This window comes from Mchenga conophoros, linkage group LG6, assembly GCF_057382185.1.
Source record: "Mchenga conophoros isolate Kocher_MC1m ecotype Shallow Benthic linkage group LG6, M_conophoros_male_GT1.1, whole genome shotgun sequence".
In the NCBI taxonomy this organism is placed as follows: domain Eukaryota; kingdom Metazoa; phylum Chordata; class Actinopteri; order Cichliformes; family Cichlidae; genus Mchenga; species Mchenga conophoros.
Genome location: NC_140531.1, coordinates 2,430,954 through 2,456,790, shown reverse-complemented (window position 1 = coordinate 2,456,790; position 25,837 = coordinate 2,430,954). Strand labels below are relative to the sequence as shown.

The window sequence follows — 25,837 nt, the reverse complement described above, 5'->3', positions numbered from 1 at the left end:
TTCACACGTGTTTAATGAATGAAAGATTTACTGTGGTACAATCAAACATTCTGTTACAAAGGTCCAAAATAACAACGGTGTGCTCTTGTTTCTGACACTTGACTCCAGCTGCAGTAAAGACATTCTTCACTACAGAGGAGGCATTAAAGAGTAGAAGTAAAACGTCAGGGATGGGGTCAAATTTACAGACATTACTTTTGGTAAACAGGTTTGATGAACTTAATTGCAAATAATATTGGCAGCTTCCAGCGTCACACCTCATCCTGTAGTAGATGCAGCTGCACTACATACACGGGGAAATCGTCCTGACTTATCACCAAGACTTAAAACTTGACCTCTGACACCGACTTTGAGGTCAGATGTTGAGGTCACCAGGATTCGACCTCATCCAAGATCTTTAGTCGCTGCACCTACGTCACCTGGATCTGCAGTAATCATATTTACAAAAATACACAATCAGCCTTTCACAGCTTGTTTGCTTAATTAAAACTAGCATTTGGCTCTAATGAGTGATGAGGCTCAGCTGCATGAAGCTAACTCGTATTAACAATATTAAAGCCCAGTATTGTAGAGGTGGCATCAGCCGAGAGGAGGGAAGTAGTGATAAAATACTGAATGCTGAAGCTCCGAGTGCCAGCAGTAATGACAGGATCTCCCAGTCTCAGCTGTGAATGTGAACAAAGGTTAAGTGATCTTCATGGAGGAGAACGAGCCTGGAAGCTTGACAGAAACAGATTTCTGATTTACTCACAACAGTTTGTTCATAAGCCTTATGAATTCCTTGACCCAGAGGAAGTTTTAAAAGAAAAACGTTAAAGCAGCAAATCAAAATATCTAAGATGCCAAAGTCAGGTTATCCTTGAGTTTTCCTTTGGACAAAGCAGGAGGCGAGAAGACAAACACAAAAAGAGGCATCAAAGTCCCTTTGACTCACTGCCTCATTCAACAGCTACCAAGGTGAGGCATTTGCATTTTCACTTGGTTGCACAGTTCAGCATTCCAGAGCAGTTAATGGAGCTAAAATCAATGACAATCTCAGTCCTCTTGGGCTTGAACTGCCTGTGAAAACACCAAACACACACAAACTGGTCAGAGACGCACCTTTACACACAGAAAATGCTTAAAGAAAAGAAAATGCACCTTTGAAAGATTTTTATTGGCCTCCTACTCTGATAAGTTATAACAAGGTTCATGTAGAGGTTTGTAACCACAAAAATCCATAGTTCAGCTCACAGACACGTCTTGGGATCTTTTTAAGCCACATCGAGCATCATAACTTGGGTCTAGCAGGTGTTCCTGAAACGGCCCCCCGAGTTGCACAGGCCTCCCCGAGTCTTGTCTGTATGATGAGCTTTCTAGAAGTGCAGGGTTACGATACTCGTTTGAAACAACTGTGATACAAACAGTGCTGTGGCTGCAGACAGACACAGCTCTTCCCCTCACTAACAGCAGAGTCCAGACTGTAGAGAACTAATCGTAGCAAATAAAGAGTCGAATCCAGAGCAGCACAGCTGCAACTCAGGCCTGAACAGAGAGGCTGCATGCAGGTCTGTACAAGATAATAAAGTTGATCATTTCTACCTTTACGATTATTTATTAGTGTGTTTCTTATTTTGTTGTGACCAGGTGTGTTCTTATCTTTAAAATGCAGGTGTGATCAGTGCATCGTTCACAGTGAGTGCTCTGGTAGGTACCTTTTTATTTTAGTCTAACAGCAGACCTTATCTACAGCTCATTAGATCTTGTTTTAACATATGGCATAGAAACTGAACATTTAACAGTGTTTCCTGAAAACCCTCTCCTGTCTGATCATTTCCTGATAACATTTACATTTACAATAATTGATTACACAGCGGTGGAGAGTAGACGTTTATCACAGTAGATGTCTTTCTGAAAGCGCTGTAACTAAGTTTAAGAATATAATCCACCCACTGTTATCATCTTCAATGCCCTGTACCAACGTAGAGCAGAGCAGCTATCTGAACGCTACCCCAACAGAGGTCGATTATCTTGTTAATAATTTCACCTCCTCACTACGTACGACTCTGGATACTGTAGCTCCTGTGAACACTAAGGTCTCTAATCAGAAGTACCTGACTCCGTGGTATAATTCTCAAACACGTAGCCTAAAGCAGATGACTCGTAAGCTGGAGAGGAAATGGCGTGTCACAAATCTAGAGGATCATCATTTAGCCTGGAGAAATAGTTTGCTGCTTTATAAGAAAGCCCTCCACAAAGCCAGAACATCTTACTATTCATCACTGATTGAAGAAAATAAGAGCAACCCCAGGTTTCTCTTCAGCTCTGTAGCCAGGCTGACAAAAAGTCAGAGCTCTGTTGAGCCAACCATCCCTTTAACGTTAACTAGTAATGACTTCATGAACTTCTTCACAAATAAAATTTTTATCATTAGAGAAAAAATTACCAGTAATCATCCCACAGATGTAATATTATCTACAGCTACTCTTAGTACCATTGATGTTAAGTTAGACTCTTTTTCTCCAATTGATCTTTCTGAGTTAACTTCAATAATTACTTCCTCCAAACCATCAACGTGTCTTTTAGACCCCATTCCTACAAAACTGCTCAAAGAAGTCCTGCCATTAATTAATGCTTCGATCTTAAATATGATCAACCTATCTCTAATAATCAGTTATGTACCACAGGCCTTCAAGCTGGCTGTAGTTAAACCTTTACTCAAAAAGCCATCTCTAGACCCAGCAGTCTAATTATAGGCCAATCTCCAACCTTTTTTGCTTTAGTAAAAAACAAACAAACAGTTAAATGTGTAACTTCTTTACACTGACAGAAAAGAGTTTCACTGGTCTGGCCACCTTAGGATCAAAGTGAGCTGTTTGTGGTTGTAAAATGTAAAATGACTTTGATCCCTCTGGTCTATAGGGTTGGTGAAATCTTGATTTGGTACTTTCTTGGGATCACCAGCAGGTGGAGCTGTGGCTGCTCTGCACACCCTTGATCCTATTTTTCAGCCGTTCATCCCAGCTGAGGAAAACGACACGTTTCTCCCGCTGAAACAGGCGCTTTACTTTTCTTTACATCTTCTTTTCCCTTTAAATCAAATACATCAATCATCCTTTTCTGACCTCCATAACAATTCCAACCCTTTCACCACATTTTCACTTGCACAGTTCATTTGTTGTGCTCCCTTCCATGTCTGTCCGCTTAGTTCTCAGATCTGGTGGTCCTTTGTTTATACTGACTTATTGTAAGTCAACACGTCTAAAAGATAGCTGTTGTTGTTAATTGGGGCTATGTAAATAAGCGTACTGTATGTCTTGATGCATGCTCAGTCATCCAGGTAAATCCCACAGTTTGATTGTGTTCATCTGGACGCAGCGCTGTCAGAGGGAGAAACCTCTCGTCACTCATCCAATTTACAAATGCAACCTGAATTTTGTGAATTTGCAGAGTTCTTGGTAACTTTGTAAAGCAATCAAATAGAAATAGAATAAAATTCAACCAATTTAGCCTCTGCACTCAAGAAATGTTTTATTGCAACTGATATAAAATCTGAAGTTTAAGATTTGGATGCAGTTCCACTTACTCGTGCTATTGGATTTAGCATGCATCTATTGGGCAGTCTCAACTACAGTCACAGTATGACAACATTCACAGAGATTTTTCTCTGTACTGAATGAAGGAGGAATTGTGTGAAATTTAGGTGAAGCACCATCATCACAACAACTTTTAAGAACAAGCACAAGCTTTAGTTTTGCTATTTGGCCATAATATCTGCAGCAGTGGGATTCTGCAAGCATGGAAAAGCTTCCTGATACATCCTGAGTTACAACATTCTGAAAGTGTCCGAGACAGACTACTGCAGAAACGTAACCACCGCCTGGCCTGAATTCAGTCTCTGGTCCGGAGTAGTTTGGCCGTACTTAAGGCAACAAAGCATCAGTTTCTCCTTCTAGACTAACGTGTAACTTACCTGCACTCGATCTTTGCCATACTGAGCAGCCTTCTGGAAGCAGTCATTTCAGGTGTGTCATGGTACTTATCAGAAAGATACACCACCTCCTTCAGACCTGGAGAAAGTGAGGGAGGGGTCATAAATTAATCTTATTTGATATTACAGAGGATGGAATATTGCAAATCAATTAAGGTTAATTGATTAAACACTAAGTAACAGACACACCGATGAGGGTTTAACACTTTTTAAATATACACGCTTTTCTGTTCCAAAGGACTGACCCACTCTGCAGCCTGATGTAGCAGTGAATCACATTCTTAAATGTAAAAAAGGCCATCTATGTCCACTGTGAATGACCATTATTGAACAGAGGTGGTGGCCACAACCCACACTCACACTTTGCACCAGGTTACATCGTGTATGTCAAGTTTATTTATAAAGCACATTTAAAAACAACCAAGGCTGACCAAAGTGCTGTACAAGAAAATACAAATATAAAATACAATAAAACACAAGTACATAAAACACCTCACTGATAAAACAATAAATTAAAACAATAAGTTAAAGCTTGCTAAAAGCCAATGAGAAGAGGTGAGTTTTAAGAGCAGTTTTAAAAGTTCCTAGGCTTGTGGAGAATCACAAGCGTGAACCTTTAATCTGACAAGTAAGTCAGGTGATAGGATGTGGCTCACCTGAAACCCCTGGAGGTAATAATAATAATAATAATAATAATAATAATAATAATAATAATAATAATAATGGATTGCATTTATAGCGCTTTTCGAGACCCTCAGAGCGCTGTACAATTCCACTGTTCATTCAGTCTCACATTCACACTGGTGGAGGCAGCTGCAGGTGTAGCCACAGCTGCCCTGGGGCAGACTGACAGAAGCGAGGCTGCACCACCTCCGGTCAACACCAGCAGGTGGTAGGTGAAGTGTCTTGCCCAAGGACAAAGACAGACAGAGCTGGGGATCGAACTGGCAACCTTCCGGTTACAAGATGAGCTTCCCAACCCCCTGAACCACGGTCGCCCCCTACGCCCTCTTATCACACCTTGGCTCATATGATAACACTGATGACTAATAGATGGTCAGCGACCACTGGGGTTTAAACACTGTTGGTTTGAAAACAGCCTCTCGTCCTCTTGGATGAGAGGCTGTTTTCATCTTCAAAAAACCTAAAGAAGTCAAACTGCCTTCCTTTCAAGCTCCTAAGACGACCACATCCTGGGTGACCGAGTACCTGCACAGACAGCAAATCGCATTGTTATTATAATTTATGTCTTCTCTGAGCAGTCTAAATCATCTAGAATTAAATGAAAATGTGAATAACTGGGTGGTCTTTGAAACAAATAGGGGGAAAGATGTTGTTCTCACGATGTGGTCAAGCATGCTGCAAACACTGGTACTTAGAAAATGTGCCAAGAAGAGGCAGAAAATGAAAGCTGACTGAAACAGATGCCACACACCTCAAACTTTTAAGTACTGGGAGAGAAAAGAAGATTACTGCTACGAAGAAGTCTTAACTAGTCTGAGAAGATTTTCAGAATGACCATAATCAGACAACTGAATGAACAAGGCTGAAAAAGGAAGAATAGCTGCTAAGAAGCAGCGACTGAGCATTAAGGAGGTCAACAAATGTACAGGAAGACTTCAGATCTGTCAGGGAGCTGCAGGTGACTGCAACTAGGTACTGTTCCTGTGCACGCACACACACACATGCACGCACGCACGCGGGGTTACATTTCTGGAAACAACATGGGGAAATTTGTGAAAATTGACATTGTCTACGACAGCATCTTGTTGCATCATGGAAACCCTTCTGGACTGTTGTGGGCACCAACAAGACAAAGGCCACAAGCAAACTTTAAAGCGACGCCGAGCTTAACTAACCAAGAAAAAGTAACTTTGATTCGGACAGTCCGTCAGTTCAAGTACTCAAGTGTGGACTTTAATTCCACTGCACACTTTTGGGATTTGGATGGATCACACAAAGTTTCATCCAAAGCAGGTCGATGGGAACAGCTAGAAACCTTTTGTAAGTCACTAACAAAAGAGCATCACAGCAAGTACAAGAGCAATGCCAGAAAACATGCAAGCTGTTATCAAAGCCGAGAGAGGCCATAAAAATACTGTTTCTAACAAGTTTCTTTGTAGAATAATAGCTGGGCACAAATGGAAATGTGCTTTAATCACAATTTTTTAAATAGTTTTGACTCTACTTGACAACATATTTTAAATCAGTCATTATGGGATGGAGGTGTGGACTTTTAACTGAATATATAACTCTTACAAGGGACAAGTCACAGAAAGACAAATACAGTGGTCTGACTTTGTTGGGTGTCTGCTAGATTTGTTATTCAGACAAACTGGTGATGGCTAACCAATCAGACCATAATAATCCATTATTATTATTATTATTATTAAAAATGAAGTGAGTTCTGCCAACATTGGCGGCTGTGACTCCTAATATTATTACCTGGACCTTCATGAATCAGTATGAATGTAGAAACAGTTACAGTGTGTGCTGTTAATACTCACCTGCCTGAATAATGAGCTTGGCACACTCATTACAGGGGAACAACGCCACATACATGGTGCAGTCCTTCACATCAGCACTGTTCTTATTCATAATAGCATTCAGCTCTGCGTGGCACACTGTGAGACACGACATCGAAACAAACCTCAGTCACTAAAACACACTGCAAGTTTGATAGCACTTCATCATGTAGCCTCTGCTGCCCCCAACTGGCCAAACGTTTGAAAATTGTTCCACCCACTTCCATGATCACAGGTGCATAAAATCACACACAGATAAACATCTGTGAAAGAATGAGTCGCTCAGGTGTGAGGGCAGATGAACAGATACTTTTGGCAGTATGGTGCAAATGTAGATAGGATTTGGTTTACTCCAGACATTCTCCCACACATAAGGTGGATGAAAGCAGGAGTGCTTTGTTACTTTAATGCACCAAATACACCATTTTAAAACAAGCTGTTGTAGAAGAAAGCAAAAATGACAGTGTGCATTCTCACCATAAGGGTATTTAGTGTCAAGCCGGTCATCAGCAGAGCGAGACCATGGCAGCAGGTCATCATTACAGCCATTAGGCATACCATTGTAACCGATGCCCACTATCTTATTCTCCTGGTTCACTATACATGCTCCCACCTGTGAGAGACACCGAGACAGAGGGACATAAAGAGAGGGACACACACAAAGAACTGATTCCTATATTTATAAAAACAAGACCATCAAATTAAAATTATTATACCACCACGTCCTATTTTACAATAATGCATGCCCCAAATTCGCTCCCTGACAGACTTTCTAATATTCAGCTCACCTTAAATTTGTGTGTGTTTTCTCTTTCTTTCATCTGCATATTTAAATTGGGAGGAAATACAATTTTTGGGGCACGTTCAATTTTTCCCTGTTTTTCTTTCCTTCAGAGTCTGAGTAACTGTGTTAAATAATCATTACATCAACAGTGAACATCACATCTGAGCAGGCCTAAACCTTGTCTCCCTGTTTTTGGACAGCAAGAGGAAACAAACTAAACTAGGATTGTGCGAAGACAGCTTGACAATGAAGGTGACGTTTGACCGTTTTCACATTAAACTATTGCATTAGAAACGTTCCTGCTAATACATTATATTTTAACACAATGGGAGATTGTGCCTTTCGGCCGGCCTGGGAGCTCCTCAGTGTCCTCAGACAGCTGGGGAGAGATGAGCGAGCAACCACACATTCTCATGCCAACATGCAAATGACAACAACAACAGTAAACTCATAGTAAAAGACTCTTCTAAACCTGAACCACACCTCAGTTCTGTACACCAGAAATTTGGATATGAACTCATAGTAAAGTATCTGTTTCAGCCCTGACACATAAGCAAACGCAGACGTACCTGGGAGCTCGGGTCTTTGCTTCTTTGTGCTGACAGAAAAGCCACAGCCATGAAGTACTCTGGCCACTCAAGGTAGTCCTCTCTTTTCTTGGTTTTGCCACTATAGAGAAAAAAACCCAAGAGATTTATGAAGTTATGTGAGAGAAAACAAAAACTGTCCAATTCTGGTTTAAGGGACTTCACAGCTTTGTGAGCCGTCACTCTGGTACCTCACCATCAATGTTACGATTCAGTTTGTGTTATCTGATGTGTACATTCGTATGTATTAATTGATGAGCTGCCAAAACAATCATTTACATATAAACACCACAGAGTCTCCTGAGTAGAAGCTCAATGTGCATAACCTTTAGTAAAAGCTTGAACATAATGGTTTTCAGTATCAGCACTTGTAACAAGACTGATACTATTCAGATATACACCAATTAGTCACAACATTAAAACCATGTCACTAATACTCTGTAGATCTTCCTCCTGCCCCAAAATCAGCTAAGCTGTCAGAGTATGGAAAGAGTGGACACAGTGCCTGTTGTGTCTGGCACTGGGATGTTGCTCTGGCTGCCCTCTGCAGCAGTTTACAGGGATGGTAGGGTGCCAGCGTTAGTGTCCAACAGACAATGACAACACTGAGAGTTTTTAATTATATTAAAAGATGAATAAGAATTGTATTACTATTTAGTATTGCACATTATTTTTTTAATTAACATTATGAATAATAAAAATAATATTTCCCCCAAAATGACTCACATAAGCCCCCTGACAAACAAACCTCTGTACTGAGCCACAAACGATAACACAAACTACTGAGAGCCACGGGGCTTATGTTTGGAGAAACAAGGGCCAGATGTGCAACCAAAGAAAACTGTCCCAGCAGAGAAAAAGCAGAGGCGGCAGTGTTAGGCTGTGGGAGATGCTTCCTAGTGTCTGGAAAGGGGGAACTCATCGAGGTGGAAGAAATCATGAAGACAGAAGGATAATGGGAAGATGATGAAAGCTTTAAGCAGTCAACAGCAAAACTGGGTCTGTTGTTGCAACAAGGACCAAAACATGTGTCGATCTCGGAAAACTCCACTTCAAGCGAGACTAAACAGATAACCTGGAGTACAGGAAGTGTATTTGGGACTGACGTCACTCCCGATTATCGTGTTTGAGAGAATAAATGTAGAAAAAACGGGATTTAATTTGGTTCTCGGCAAGGTAGAGCCGTGCAGGTATCACCGGGAGCAGCATAATACTTTGCGCTTATCAGGAATAGAGCCTCTGCACACGGTGAGTCAAAATCCACAACAGTGCAGATTAAAGGTTCACGCTTTTACTATTGGATCGGTAACTTGGGGTATGTTCCGACCTTTTATGCAATTTTTTTTTTGGCATTCCACAAAATCTCTCCAACTGGGAACTTCCGGCGATGCAGGAACGCACCATAAAACTCGAAACGTCACTAACAGCCCAGTGAGACAGTTTTACGACCTCCGAGCATTAAAAATAAATGTGAAAAACACTGTGACGGACTGATAAATGAAAGACATTGGCTCAGGGTGGAACATATACTAAAACACTACGTAACAGCGCACCACACGCGGACAGACTCAGCTGCTTCTCGGTGGAAATCCGAGCCTTTCCCGTCACGTGTAGAGAAAGGTTACCTGTTTAAACTAGAACGCTGTTGGGTTTCTTCCATATTGTAACAAGTAACTGGTATAAATCCCTCTGACAACGGCAGCCTTTGTTGATACCGCACGATGGTCGCTACGACACCGTGAACCACGTCACAACACAGGAAGAAATCTCCCGCGCTTAAGGCCGGACTGTGAGGAGTTTTTCTGCCCTGACTTTTGCTTCAAAGGACTGCAGCTTCTTCGGTCACAGTGGCGGATCGAGAAAGTCTTACAGGGGTGGGGCAGGGTGGCATATACGTCTTTGGTAAAGTACGTGAAAATCACCTATATGTAAATGGAGCCAATAAAGCACTTTAAAACTATTTATTATATCATTCTCTCCACAGCAGGCTGAAGAGCCTCCTGTAGACCCGCCCACATGTAACTCACACTGGGTTGATTGTGTTAGAGGACAGGACAGTGCTCTTCCTTGATAATTATTCACACAATGACCATATGACACATTTATAGTAAGTTTAACATTAATGACGTTTCTTATTGGCCAAAGGTCCTTGTACCCCCTCAGCTGAACTGTACAGATCCACTTCTTTGAACTATGACATTCAGTCATAATGAAAACGATAAACACCCACATCACTAATTACTTGAGCTCAAGCTCTAAGAACATAATTAGAAGGTTAACAGCTGCCATATAAAGAGCAGCACTTGTGAAGTACACTTCATGTCTGTTTGGCACTAACAGGTCATTCATCAGCTTGTGCAGCTACACTATAGAGATAAAATTCAGGTATTTGCAGTCAACAAGCTACAAGGGTATAAAAGTGGCTCATTCTAAGGAGCTCTGAATTCTGAGCATGGTAACGTAATAGCATGGCACCTTTGCAACAAGTCCCTCTCTCCTATATTCTGTGACCAGCTGTAAGTAGTATTACTGCAAAGTAAAAGAGTTCAGGAAGCCCACCAAATCTGTAGCCAAACGTTAAAGAGGGAGGGTCACTGACTGATGAACTCATGGTGCACCAGGACCTTTATTAAGACAAAAGTAACAAAAACATCATGTGAAATCACAATTTTCCATTTTAGTGCTGGAACTGGTGACACCAGCAGACTCTTGTATGCGAGGCTCTCCCAGAGCGCTCTGTTTCTGGTGGAATGCCGTTCAGTCGGACGCAGGTCAGGTGACTGATAATATTCAGTCTTTACCCTAAAAAGCTCTTTGTCTGAATCGTTGTGCTGATAACTTTCTGTTGATGCATTGAGCTGACTGTGAGTGCTCCGGTTTACATCTCTGCATGAATTATATTGATGCTGTCAAACCTTTTACTCCCTTTGATATCTCTGTCTGTTTGTTAAGCCTCACTATTTTTCTCTGATTAAACTCATTAATGGGTGGATATGTACCTGTATAATAAGTATACAGTATACTAAAGTATAGTAAAGCTTTAGTGCACTAAAGCTTTGAGTGTTATTATTCAGTGTGCAACAGACTGGAGGTGCTCTTCAGCCTGCAAATCTCACAGTTAAAGAAGTATAACTGCATCAAAACAGCTTTACACTGAAAATCAGGCTGCTTCTACTGCAGAAGTACAATCAGGTACTTACAAGTTGGCAACGTTTTGTATCCCGTCAGTAGCCCATTTACACTCTTCCTAAACAAACAAACAAACAAACAGCAGGTTAAGAAATAAACACTTCAATTTGGACACCTTGGAAAGTTTTCTGTTTTCAAATGACACAATCTCAAACACACACACACACACACACACACACACACACAGGTGATGGCAAAGCTGCGTGTAGCCACAGCCACCCTGGGGCGCACTGAGGAGAGGCTGCTGGACACTGGTGCCACCGGGCCCTCTGACCACCACCAGTAGGCAATGGGTGAAGTGTCTTGCCCAAGGACACAAGGACCGAGACTGTCCGAGCCGGGGCTCGAGCAGAGATAAGCCAGAAGTCGTCCTCATACGCCCAAATATGGGCCTTGTACCAGGAAGCAAGTTTAACATACCCAGGGTATCTTTTTGTTCTGGATTCACTGACACTAACATCAGCAATCACGGTGAATGGTCACATGAAGCTGGTTATCAACCTGTTAAGTTACCCTGGCTTTCCTAATCTAGGTACACGCGCGTGCAAGGGGTGACACTGGCAACATCTGACCAATCCCACTGAATACTGAGCAGCAGCTTTAAATGTGTCAGACAGTAAGACTGGAAAAAATCTACTATAAAGAAAGAAAAGAAAAGCTGGCAAAAATGCCAACAGACTTATTCCATTAAATGAACGTTTAAATTAGCATAAGACAGTTTTGTATTTTTTAGCTGCATCCCAGATGGTGTTGAACAGTCTGATGGAAAGCATAAATATAAAAACATAATTAAGTGTAAGTGCGACTGATATAAAGTACAAATAGGTGTCCTGAGACTTAATTATAGGCAGTGATTTAATGATTCCACAAAATCCCAGAACACTCCATGTTAGTGACTGAGCAAAACTACAAACATCTCAAATGAATTTTCCTAAACGACGGTGTGATTTCTACCATATCATGTTGAGGTTTCTCTTTAGATACGTGTCACTGTGACTCGCAGCCAAAGAAGTCGTGGAGGTGCCAGCAGGTCTAAATGAATGGTACTTAATTGCATAGACAGCATAACAGAACAGAATTTAAAATAATAACACAAAATTTAAAGTATGGTTAACTCATTCCAATCATGAGAAAGCTTGAAAACATAAGGTTTTCAACTCAGCTTAATTACCTTTTTTTCCAAATTACTCAGTGCACAAACAGTCAAGAAGGTCACATGTCTACACTTTGGTCTATTACGACTACAACACAGGACAGATAAGGAGCAAATTACTCACCTTTGAAGGATCAATTGTGTAACTGGAAGCATGTGATGAGGTAGACGACTGGCATGGCTGTGTATTGTGCACCTAAAAAAAGACGAGAAGGCAAAAGGAGATGCAACTAAAATGGCCATTTTTAAACCATTTGGGTAAACTGGTTGCAGATTACCAATCATTTAGAAAAGGTGGTTTAATTTAATCTGAAAAAGCCGATTCACGAGGTCCTGATTCGATTCAATTAAATTTGGATATGCACTTATAAATGATCAGAATTATAATATATTTCCTGTCTATGTATAAAACCAAAGCTGACACTGTGAGACTTCATCAGAGGTGTGAGCATCACAGCAGAGGCCTTTGTGTCAAAGTGACTGAGGATCAAACAGAGAAACATGAAGCAGATTTTCCTGGATTGGCTTTTTATAGCAGATAATCTTAAAAATATTCTGCAGTAGAACAAAAACGTAAGAAAACCATCAATCAGCATCTGAACATGACCTGATGCTGCTGAAGTGAAGCAGAGCAAAGTTAGAGGTTTGATTACAGACACAGCTGAGAGTTTTGCAATTTGGCATCAAGTTTACATTTGTTCGATATAAATTTGATTTGAATCAGGAAATCAATGTTTTAAACCCACCCCTAATCAATTGCCACGTATCAACAGAATTACAGGGAGAAAAGCAGACGTCACAGCATGTGCACACACCTACCTCTGTATTTCTCTGTTCGAATTTTGTTTCCAACAGCAGGACTCTGCTTATCAGCTTTTCCCAGCTTTCTCTGGATACGGTGACGACTTCTCCCACATTCTGGAAAAGAATATGATAATTACAGAAAAGAAGCGCTCGGGTTATTCTCTTTCCTGTTGTCTATCAGAGAGAAGACTAAAACAAGACTAAAGAAAGGGCAACATATTTTAAATAAGTAGGGAGTATCTTAGCTTTGTCTGTTTTCCTGCCTTGCTCCAGGCGTTTCTCCAGAATACTGACCTTGCTGAGGCCAGACACTGCATAGCTGAGCTTTTGTTACCATCCCTGAGTTTGGACCCAGTGTTTTCAGTTGAACGTTTTTCAATATTGATATTTTAAGCGAAGTAGATGAGCGCTTTCTCATCTACTTCAGTTCTGGGTTTTAGTTTATTTTGCATCCTTAGGGTCCCCAATGAATCTTGTTTCCACTGTGGTCCCTGTGCTTCTGTAGCTTTGTCTGTTTGTGATTCCATGTTTTGTTACTTCCTGTACTTAAGTAGGCTTTTGTCTCCTGTGCTTCAATGTCCAGTTTAGGTCCAGTTGCCTTGTCATGCCTTATTTGTTCCCTTTGTGTCCCTCTGTAGTTACTCTCATCTCCTCAGTCAGTCATGTGTCCATGTATTTTGACCTTTTGTCTGTGTCAAGCATATGAATGCTCAGTTGTTCTCCCAGTGTCTCCCAGTTTGTTCCTGCCACTCTTCTTCCTTGTCCTCATCACCTGCCATGTTTCTATTGTCTCCATGTGTGTTCTTTGCTGTGTGACTCCTTTGCTACCTAGTGCCATGGTTTTCTCTAATTGCCTAGTGTTCTGTATTCCTGGCTCCAGTGAGCTCTTTATTTTGCATTTCTGGAATGTCACATGCAATAAAGCCGTTTTTGAGTTCAGGTTTTGCCTCTCGAGACCTGCATACTGGGTCCAAAACCTGTCTGCCATATACACCACTCATGGTGTTGACATGTGTTCAACCTACCCTGAACATATCCTCAGACTTTCATGCCTATTAAACTTTGAGACGCACTGAATCTTTTAAGATTTTTTGACATCATTTGTTAAAGAATGTCCAGTATATTGGACATGATACACCCACCCTGCTAGGGAAAACAATGTGCATTTACCGACTGGTTGTAAGTGACTGCGGGAGGTGACGGTAGCAAAACTTCAGAAAGTGTGACACAAGCTTCAAAGTGAAAGAGCTGTACCCAACATCTCTCAAAGCACAAATGGTCTCAGTTTCCAATTTGCACTTTCCACAGATTCATTATAGCTTGGAGAGTTGCCAGCGAGTGTTTATAAATAAATTTGTTACTTACGGACAACTATGGCAACTATGGGGCGATCGTGGCTCAAGAGTTGGGAGTTCGCCTTGTAATCGGAAGGTTGCCGGTTCGAGCCCCGGCTCGGACAGTCTCGGTCGTTGTGTCCTTGGGCAAGACACTTCACCCGTTGCCTACTGGTGGTCAGAGGGCCCGGTGGCGCCAGTGTCCGGCAGCCTCGCCTCTGTCAGTGCGCCCCAGGGTGGCTGTGGCTACAATGTAGCTTGCCATCACCTGTGTGTGAATGGGTGGATGACTGGATATGTAAAGCGCTTTGGGGTCCTTAGGGACTAGTAAAGCGCTATACAAATACAGGCCATTTACCATGCTTGCCAACAAATCAATCACACGGTGCTGTTTGCCAACTGGTGAGCGAATCACAGGTCTGTCTGACCGGGGCTTTACCAGAGATGTTCCCATCAACCTCGAGTAACCACTTGCAATTGGTCAGGGAGTACCCAGTTTCCCCCTCACAACCGGTACTTGCCAGATGGCCACTGACTATCGTCAAAGCCTGTGTGATTTGGGCCTTATTCATTTTATTCTAAATTATCATCACGATTTTCACGGGTGGAGACAAGTTAATGTCACATGGTTAGCAGTCACGTGTTAGTAAAATCTCAAATAACCAACATCTGTCACAGGAGTTCACTAACATGGAGGCTGTTGTCCTTATCCTCTTTTCCTGGCAGCTCTGCAGCGTCACTGCTGGAAGAATCAGGGGAGTGTACGTCACCAGAGGCACATGTTCCATTATACAAGGACAATGGTTCAGTATGGGAGGAGTTTGTGGGAGATGTCATAGGATTTTCCATGTGATGTATAACAAATGACTTCCTGGATACCTAAAATAGATAAAAACACAACGATCAGCTGTTAATGTTACATTATTATCGTCACGCCTCTCTGTAAACGTGATCCTCCAAACATCTGTGAACGGCTTTCAGTTAACAAAGACATGACTTTCTTTGAGTGCCTGTCGCATTGAGTAAACTGCATCACTGATGTACAGTTGTGTACAATGCTATGCCATTCTCTGGACATCAGCTGGTCATGTACGACTTCACACCAGACTTAGGTGCCAGAGCATTCGACTCTGGGCTACAGGACTGCTGTATGGTAACCGTTTCTCACACTGTGAGGTGGAACTATGGGCTGTGACTGATGAAGCTTCCAAAGTCCACAAGAACACACAAGTACACATATTGATAAATGGCCCACGAGTGGGGTTGAGCTGTACCATACAGTGGAAGAAATGCATATGTACTTTATTGTTACCATTTTTTAAACTGGCAAAAACAAAAAAAAGCACATGGGTGGCAGTTCTGTTTTATTTTTTAACTGGCAGGTCCACTGGCACGATTATTCAGCAGCAACCACCCCATCTCATGTCCATAATTTGTCTCTTTTTTCCACTGCTGGAGAATATCAAGGCAGCTCTCTGATGTTATGAAATGTATTGAATGCCAATGAAGTAAATGACAGTGTATTTGACCACTTTAGCACCTCTGCTGTTTTCTGTGTGGCTGCAAACTGTGGTACAAATGGTATTTCTATTTATCACTGTGAGAACAAACAAGTCTGACTTTTAAAAGTCAACACACTTGTATTTGGTTCAGAAAAATCATCAGAAACATTCTTAATATTAGACTTTTTTGGCCTAATATATTCATCCTATACTACATATGATTTGTGGTGAGTATGTAACAGTTATAGTTTAATGTAGTAACTAATAATCAGTACATTACACTGCTGTGTTACACTGTTACTCAGCTGAATTGTGTGTGTCTCAGTGGTTTGTCCTCTGAGCCATTCAAATGTTTTGGGGGGGTTTTTTCGGGGCTATTTTCGGGGCTTTTCTTTATTTCTTTCACTGTCCTTTCTTTACTGAGACAGGACAGTGAAGAAAAGACGGGAAAGCTGGGAACGAACAGGGAGAAGACACAAGAAATGGCCTCAGGAAGGATTCAAACCTTTGCCTCTCCAGTAGGCGTGCAGCATATGGGTCACCTACTTGAACCAGTGAGCTATACTGGTCCCTGTGGAGATCCTGTTCAGAGTAGTTAACAGTATTTTTTACTCAGGAATAAAACATTGAGCAACTCTCTGTACCTTTGGATATTATTATATCTTGTGACAAGTCATATATTAAATGTTTGCTTTGAGAAACTTGGAGTGAGAAATGACTGGTGTAACACAGTGTGCCACTTGTGACCCAGCAACAAACACAAACTCAAACACACTACAGAAACTTCTGGAACAAGCGCTCTCCATTTGAGGCAAATACATGGAAATAAAAACAAATGGCAGGTTTCGTACCTTCTTCAGCTGGCTGTGTTTCTGCAGGACCAAATTAATAATGTCACAGATGACAGAGATTTTCCTTTGAGAGAAGCCCCACTGCAGGAACTGCTGCTTGGTCAGCAAGGGCTTATACTGGAAGATATCTCGTAACACCTTGACAGACAAAACGGAGACAGGAAACACACTCACAAAGCTGGACACATTGTTACAGGACTGAATGGACTTTCTTATAAAGCACTTTTCTACTGTAAATGGGATTAAAAGTAGAGAGAGCGGGCTCGCTGTCTGCTCTTTGGTCAGATGGAGGCAGTGTACACAGTACGTGCTACAGCCAGTCTGTGTGTACTCCTGCTGTTGCTGGTCCACGATGAAGAGTGAAGCACATACTGACAGTGATGAAGAGTGAAGCACATACTGAGCTGAAGTGTTGAAAACAAAAAGATCTAAACTGCAGTCTTTGCTGTGCTTTTCATGCTTTATTTTTTGGTGTTTGCTGTTTTTTAGCACTTCTTTCGTTCCCAGTGAACGTTATCATTATTGGATTAAAACACACATGACAGTATCGAGCAATGCTACATTAGGCTTGTGTTTAGGAATGGGCACGCTATAGCTCTATTAGCTATCCCTTGTGTAACATGTGTTAACACTGTATGTAAACCCTTTAATTTCATATCTATTCTTTACATACCTGGTCAACAAACCTTTTCTCTGCACCCTTGCTTGTGACCATGGCTAGCTTTCCTTACTTTGGCTTGCCTTCCTTAAAGTGTAGCGTGTGAAAGTATAATATCTACACATGTGGAAAATACTGGCAGTGACCAGTGGTACCGCTCAGCATCCTCGTAGATACACCTACAGCATCAGTTTCAATACCCTACATCACCCTGCTCTCAAGTGATCTCATTCACACGATTTTCAGAAACCGTGACCTCTGACCTGGAGGTAGACATCACTGATATTCAAACTTGTCCAAGGTTTTGGTAGAAGGGTGACGACAACACCCCACCAGCTTTTTACTACTGAGAGGTAAAAACTACTGACAAACGATGTTGTATTATTTTAAATGTGTCTCACATTATCCTTACAAATACCAAGCTACAGCCACAGACAGCTTTGTGTCAGTGTTTAGCCTCCTGCTTGCTGCAGCGCTCTGACATCATCAGATCTACTCTTCAGTGCAATGAAATTATAAGAGCTGTTCTTATCCATACACCTTTTCCTAATATTTAGCATTTCTTTATATTTATTTTTTTCCTTTCAGTAATAACTGCTTTCCTCACACAACAAAAGGCTAACTGTGTGATTACTGAACGTAACATAACTCAATGAATGAAGCATGACAGGATTTGGAAACAAACAACAAGGTGAACCAGATAAATGTTCTGTGTTGTAACTAATGTGGGTGAGTTCCTCATGCTTTTCATTCCCTATACCAAACATACTGTTTCTTAAGTCTGTTTGTGTGCATCCTTTATTCCTGTTGTTGCATCCCCGTAACAATGTTTAATCACAGAAACAGGCCTCACACAGAGTAACACAAATAGACCCATGTTCTTGGCAATGGTAGGGTCAACACTTTTAGGTCAATACCATCTTTGAACAGTTGTCATATAGTGCTCTGCAAAACTCTTAAGCAATCCTTCATTTCTTTCTTATTTTTTATTCCAATAAGCTTCTGTTCATTTCTTAACCAACCTGTAAATCACTCGAGCATAAAAAGCGGCCTAACTCGAGGGATGAACCAGTGCTTTGTCAACATATAACAGAAACAAAGAATCAAACTTAAATTGTGTCTAGCACAGACCTGACAGAGGCATCTAACCCGAGGGCGCAGACCTCAGCACTTTTGAAGCACGGAGAAACAAGGGGCGGCTCAATCAGTATAACAGTTTTTGCGCATTAGCAAAAAGACAACACTCTAAACACAGGAATTTGTTACCTTATAAACGGCCTCTGTAAAGCGGAGGTCAGTTTTACCCGTCAGCTCTAAACCAGCTGCCATCAGTTGCTCAGCAAAAGGTGGAGAGAAGGAGGTGAGAGTGAAACTCAGTATTGGCAGAAAAGCTGATGGATCTCCTTTGGACAGCCTGGCAGAGTAACACACAACAGCATTCACAGCATTAGAGCAGATACAGAAATCCATCTGCTGTGCTGATTACACATTCGTCGCTTTTCAGAATCAGGTCGTTCAGAACATTCAGATTTACATTTTGTTCTTTTTTATTCATCTGGTATATCTGATATGTATTTACACAGACCTGACAGAGGTACAACCATCTGTATTATGTGCAAATTTACATTCAACATAAATACTTACAGAATATGTACAAATTCATGCAATCATGCAACCCTGCATCTTCCCAAAATGGTAAATGTAGTATTATGGGGTATTACAGGCTTTTGGTTGTTTTGTTATTACATTATTAACATACATTCACACATACTTAATCATGTAGAACAAGCCAAGTATTTTCTTACTATTTCTTACAAATGATTCCAAGAACCGTGAAATGATGGGCGGTGCTGCCAAAGCTGCAGAATACACACATGTGCTCTGATACCAATTCACAACCTCTGCTTAACTGGAACCCCGGTGTGAGGCTGACACTTGGTCTGCATGGCCTTAAGTGGCAAACATTTATCTTTCAGTCTTCACAAAGAGCAGCCAGTCTATTGCCAGAATTGTGAACAACCTGCTAAGGACCAAAGTGCTGAACAAAAAAAACATACTGGAAAAACCTGGAAGGTGCAGAGATATTTCTCAGTATTGGGTGGAGCATGTTAGAAAAAAAAAGGGCAAAAAACCCCCAAAACAAAACAAAAAGAAACATTGGACCTAACATTCATTTGATGCACAGGCAGGGGTGGAAATTAGCACTCGCCACTGGCGGGTTTAAATTTGAACAGAAAAATACGTTCAATTTGAGATGCGCCTGGGTTTCTCCTATCTAAATGCCACTATGCGATCCGAGCAGATACTAAAATGTGACGTCGTCAGACTGGCTGGTCAGTAGCGTCACACGATGAGTCATGAGAGCGTCCTGTTCACAAAAATTAAAACTGCCATTTTTGAAACCCGGCAAGGGGAGAAATGGCTACAAAAAACAAGTCGATCCGAGGAGGTGCTAATGGAAAAGGGGCTCTGGAAGGAGGAGGAAAATTTCAACAGTAGCTTTTGAAATGTAGATTTACATTTCTGGAGTTTAGTGGGACGAGTCAAGGGAAGAACCCAAAGTTAAACTGTGATTTTTTTTTATTTTTAACGAAAACGTGAAACAAGCTGACAATGGTGAGCTACACGACTGGCTTGTTTTTGATGAGAGCAGCCAGTCAGTGTTTTGTCTTTCGCCCGTGCATGCACACACACACACCCCTACTATAAGCCTACAATGAGAATAAGCATGTAACCTATGTAGTTAGGTCAGGTATTATTTACATGTATAATATAAGATTATGCCACATGCTGACTGCCTGTTGTAAGATTTAATCATTGGGATTAATGTGCAATGTTTGACTTGGTTCTGACCTATTGTGATAAGCCAAAGAAAAGGCTAGTCAGAGTGCTGACTGGCCTTTGGCCAAGACTTTTGTCGGTACCCGTCCCTGCAGCTGTGTTTGGCCTGAGGACGGGTGGGAAAGTTACCCAGCAGCAGGGGCGGGGATACTGGTCCTATATTAGGGGACCAGAGGACACCCCAGCACTCCCTTTTCTCCTGCTGCTGTCCATCTCTGGGTCGCTCTGCTGTCTGTGCTTAAGGCTGTGCACCCCGGGATTTTTGCTTTGCTTGCTATACTCTGTATGTATTTTCTTGCTGTTCATATGATTCAGTGTAAACTCTGTTCCAAGAATTCTCCTCTTTTCCAGCATCTTTTTGACTGCCTTGATTTTAATTGGATCTAAAAAAGTTGGATCTCCACATCGTCGGTGGGATAAGGTTATCAGGATGGCTTCAACCACACTACGTAGAACGTGTTAAAATCTGCAGGGTTCATTTTGTGACAACAGTGATACCTAGTGTTTAACTGGCAACATCAAGGCGATCCATTCAAGCTCAGTTAAACTAAGAGGCTCCACTCACAAAGATTATTGTGCAGCTTGGGGGGAGCAAGTGTCAGGTAAAGAGTAGGGGTGGGGGAAAAATCGATACTGTGTAGTATCGTGATATTTTGTTTGCTAATAATGTATCGATACAGGAACAGCAGAAATCGATATTTTGTAACAAAAAAGGTTTTTGTGCTCTGATTTCAGAGCATGTTGATCCTTTTTCTGAGCAAGAATCCTGACATTCCTTCACTGTCCAAATGTGTTTAACTGGTTTTTGGCAGCAATAAACATGACAGTTTACTTATTTTAATTTAAGACATGTTTTATTTTAATTACGTTTAAAACTTTTTTATTTAACGTAAAATTATATTTTGTTTTAATTTACTTTCAAATTCTTCAGTTGCTGCAGGGGCTGCATAGTTTTCATATTGCATAGTTCAGAATAGCTGTAATTGTACCAGATGGTTGCATTCAGTTAAGTTGGACTAGACTGTAATACAAACCGTTCAGTTTGTCAACAATAAAACTGACTGAGATGAGAGAAAGACTGAGTGCGAGACTTTGTTATTAGATAAAATGAATATTGATAAAGTTTAACTTCATGTACAGAATCTGAATATCGCAAAATATTTTTAAAAATTGCAATAATATCGTATCGTGCATTAAGTATTGTGATAATATCGTATCGTGGGATGTATGGTGATTCCCACCTCTAGTAAAGAGTGGGCTGTCTTTCTTTATGAAGGCTGATGGATTGATCCACGGCTCCACGAGCCCACCTGTCAAAGTGTCCCTGAGCAAAATACTGGAACGGCTGCATCCATTGGAATGTTATCTAGCATTTATGAATGGAAATTAAGTAATACGCTTATAATATTCATAATAATATGCTCACTAAAAAAGACAAATATTACTAGCAGTAATTGGAGAAACGCTACAGAAGAAAATGTTTAAGAAAGCACTGGCAATTCACAAAATATCACATTTCTGCAATGAAGAGAAGGAAGGAATAAGTCAAAGAAAGACTTAAAACAAAATCTATTTTATTCATGAGCACGAGAAGTTCACTACTCTCTGAATTAAATCTTATTTATTAGCATTGGCTATGGGTGCTTATTGTCGCACTCAAAGTAAATGGATGGAGCAACGCAAAAGGAACACCAACTGGAAAAAAGAAATCAACCACATACATAAACTTAGAACGAACAATGAAAATATCTGAAAACTCAACAAATCTCTGTCGTTATTGAGGGATTTTACCAAAAGCTACAGTCTGAAAAAACTTAACCTTTCTTTACACAGATTAAAATGAGGGCACAAATTATTGACAAAAATCAATGGAAATGATGTGATCAAGAATTATCTCTGAAAGAACTCAAACAGTTTATCAGTAAACTGAACAAGAAAAAATCCCCAAGTGATGATGGACTCACTGGAACATTTCAGAGGCTCTTTCAAGATCACATCACTGACTTATTAAATGTTTTAAAGGAGGCCACAGAAGCTTGTAGGTTTCTTTCACCAATGTGTCGGGGCTTAATTACACCTGAACCTGATAAGAATCAAATGATACAAAATGATAATTGGAGGCCAGTTACACAAATTAACAATGATGTCAAATTACTATCTTATATTTTTACAGAAAGACTTCAATTCTGTTTGGATGCCATTATAGTTGAGTGTTAATCAGGCTTTGTGCAAGGAAGACAATGATGCATTTGAAGGGATCGCCATCTCAGGCCAGGAAGTTAACAGATGATACAGCTATCTCCTCGAAAGATGAGTTTCAGATTAAAAAACTGTATTAATGCTTTCTCTGAAGTATCAGGTCTTACTTCAAATAACAAAAGGTGTCCTGTTCCCTCTCAAAGAAGCTTGTATCCATAAAGAAATTGAAGGTATTCCTGCCAAAGAAGTAGTAATGACCTTATCTGGGGATTCATATTTGTCAATATCAGTCTGAGAGAGAAATATCTCATTTTCAGCATCAAATTCAACCTGAACTGGATCAAACGTGTCATTAGAGACAAACATAGATTCTGGTATTTAATACCAAACCTTATTTTTAAACATAGAGGGACAGAATCCCTTCTTATGTAGCGCTTTACACAACTTGCCTCATTCGCTGCCATTTGCACAAACACTTTTTTCTATGCTTTTTCTACACAAGTGCTTTCTATCTAACATTCACACACATTCATACTCCGATGGATCATTGTGAAACTTGGTATTAGTATATTGCCCATTCAGACTGGAGGAGACAGCGATCAAACCACCAACCTTCTGATTAGAAGGTGATCTGCTCTTCCTGCTCACCCAAACAAAACTCCAATTCCGTTACAAGCATTTTCATGCTGGCTTCATCTTTACAAACATAATTTTTCCCGACATAAATCTCTGATTTGGAATAACAAATGTATTAAATACAAAAAAATATTTTATATCATAGACTTCATTAGGGCAGCCCGGTGGCATACCTCACAGCAAGAAGGTCCTGAGTTCAAGTCCATCACCTCGCCGGGCCCTTTCTGTGTGAAGTTTGCATGCTCTCCCCGTGTTTGCGTGATATTCTGGGAGTTAGCGGGGTTAGGTTCATTGGTAATTCTATATTGCACATAGGTGTGAATGTAATTGCAAATAGTTGTATGTTTCTATGTGTTGGCCCTGAGACAGACTGGCAATCTGTCCAGGGTGTAGCCTGCCTCTCACCCTATGGAAGCTGGGATATGCTCCAGCCGCCCCGCGACCCTGAAAAGGATTAGCTGAAGAGGATGGATGGATACTTAATTGTACTTCATATCAATATTGATTACATCCACCTTTGTTCTAGCGTTCGTGTCACATACAAATGATGTCACGGGATGGTCGACTGCATTGCTATAACGACCTCAGGCACATTAGGCTGTACTCGATAGTACATGTAATGGAAACATCAAATGGTATGCTTCTCTCCAATGAAGAATTTTGTCTACATCTCAATTTAGCTATAAATCATGACGATGATGCTAAAGTATTTGGCTCAATACCATCAGGGGTTTGTATGCTTTTTAAGAATAAACCTAATATCCCTTCATACCATATGCCGTTGGTATCTCCAATACAAACTGTCATTGGTAAGATATGCTTATCTAAGTATTCTGAAAACAACAATAAATCTATTAGACCTTTATTTCAGAATAGCATAACCAGGGCTGCACATAAGTGGTCCGCGGGTGCGCATTCGCTGTCAAAATAAAAAATGCGCACAAGATAAGAAGTTGCAACGCGTGTTTGCGTACATAAGATTTTCTGGAGGAGGACAGACATTTGTTTAGAACTCTTAAAGATGTCAAGAAGCTCCTTTAAGCAATTACTGTGATGTTCCTCCACCTCCAAAGAAATGTCAGAAGGAGTCCGAACCACAAAAGAAGCACGTATTCTCAGAAAAGTGGTTGCAGGAGGTGAGCTGGCTTCAAACAAATGATGAACGCACAGAGATGTGGTGCAGAATATACATATATATTCTAAGTTTGGAAACTACCTAATCAGTTTTTAATTACCAACAAAGTTAAAGACATTTCTTATAAGGTAATACACAGAATTTACCCATCTAAAGATTATCTTCAAAGCAAATTCAAGTTAGACATTGATGCAAACTGTAGCTTTTGTAAGACTTGTAAGGAATCTGCTATGCATCTTTTTTGGTTTTGTCCCCTTGTACAAAACTTCTGGCAGAGATTACGTGTCTTCATCTCAGAAGATGGATTTAAAGGTTTTGTACTATTTTGGAAACATGTATTATTTGGTCCCCACAAAAACCAAAGACAATTCAACATAGATATGATTAACTTGTTAATCTTAAAGGCTAAATTTCATATTCACAAATCCAAATGTTTAGGAAGACATCCCTCCTTTTCTATGAGTTTTTGCAATATCTTAATTCAATTAAGAAATCCGCTAACCCAAAACTATGGTTGTATGTGGAAAAATGAAGATCCTTCAATCACCGCTCTTTGGTTTAATTAGATAAACTTCTCCCCCTAGCGTATGTGTATTGTATGTTCTGGCTAATGTTTGTTTGTTTCTGGTACAGTTTCTGTAAGTACAAAACCTTTAATGCAATACTGTTTCATTTTACTTTGTATTGTACCAATCTTTAAATAAGGATCTTATTTAAAAACAAACAAACAAAGAAGATAGGAATGGAAAACGATGGCGTCGAGCCGAATAGGCACTCTTGGGAACGAGCTTTGTACCCTTTAGCAGTAAAAATGCTACAACTGAAGAGCCGTGGTTTTTAATCAAAGTGTTTTTCTTACACAAATTACTAATAAAACATTGTAACGCGAATACTGCTAGTTTGGATCTCTTTAGTAACAAGGGACTGGCGGTGGTGACGCTTACCCATTGTAGTCGACGTATCCCGGGTACTTGATCACTCGCAGGAGAGCTTCCAGTTTACGGAGATAACCTTGAACATCTCCAGTAGACAACATTTTAAATAGATGTAAAAGAAAGAAGAGCCCGTTGATGCCAATCCCCGCTTTATTCCCAAAAAGGTACGAAGGAGTTTCTCTGTTGTGACAACGCCAAATTTAAAGAAGCCGAATTGATTGTTTAAAAAGTCGAAGCTCTATTAACACTCCTTTATCCTCTTTTCCACAAAGAGACATAACTCGTATGAATCATTCTTCTGCCGCTTTTCCTTTTCCTTTAGCTAGTTTTGTTTCTCCCGGGTCGTCAACAACGCGACGCTCGATTGGCTCTTCTTCTTCTTCTTCCTTAGTTATTAACGGCAGCTTGCATCCAACAATGTTGCACTACTGCCATCTCTTGGGCTATACTGCTACATCATTTCCTTATATGCTCCTGATGACTTTGGTACTTCTCAGAAACGAAATTCCTTTCCCTTCATCATGATTTAACTGAGCAACCACATTCTCAAACTTCAATTCCCTGTTAGTATCCATTTCTACACTCGATATTCTTCTTTGATTGACTTATTTCCGGCAGCTAATAAGCACACGTTCTATTGTTTCTATAGCATTACACCGATTACATAAACCAGCTAGATGTTTCCCCATGTTGAAAGGAGTGCCATTCAAAGAGCAATGACCTGTTCTTATTCT

At 40.6% G+C, this 25,837-nt stretch overlaps 1 protein-coding gene across 4 annotated transcripts; it reads right to left on the bottom strand.

Annotated features, from left to right (window-relative positions):
- On the bottom strand, window positions 1–25,837 carry LOC146571851 (deoxycytidylate deaminase-like). 4 transcript variants are annotated; one of them, XM_085275825.1, is made up of 12 exons: window positions 25,113–25,837; window positions 18,624–18,771; window positions 16,700–16,837; window positions 15,037–15,225; window positions 13,028–13,126; window positions 12,333–12,404; window positions 11,067–11,113; window positions 7,849–7,948; window positions 6,973–7,108; window positions 6,478–6,594; window positions 3,953–4,049; window positions 1–425 (listed from the first exon to the last, which is right to left on the bottom strand). In XM_085275825.1, exons 1-12 carry the CDS (start codon window positions 25,202–25,204, stop codon window positions 416–418), a joined length of 1,245 nt encoding a protein of 414 aa, XP_085131951.1. In that variant the 5' UTR covers window positions 25,205–25,837; the 3' UTR covers window positions 1–415. The 4 variants fall into 4 exon arrangements, with proteins under 4 accessions (XP_085131951.1, XP_085131949.1, XP_085131952.1 ...); XM_085275823.1 differs by having other exon boundaries at window positions 1–1,059; window positions 25,113–25,833; XM_085275824.1 differs by lacking the exon at window positions 1–425 and adding an exon at window positions 1,075–3,359.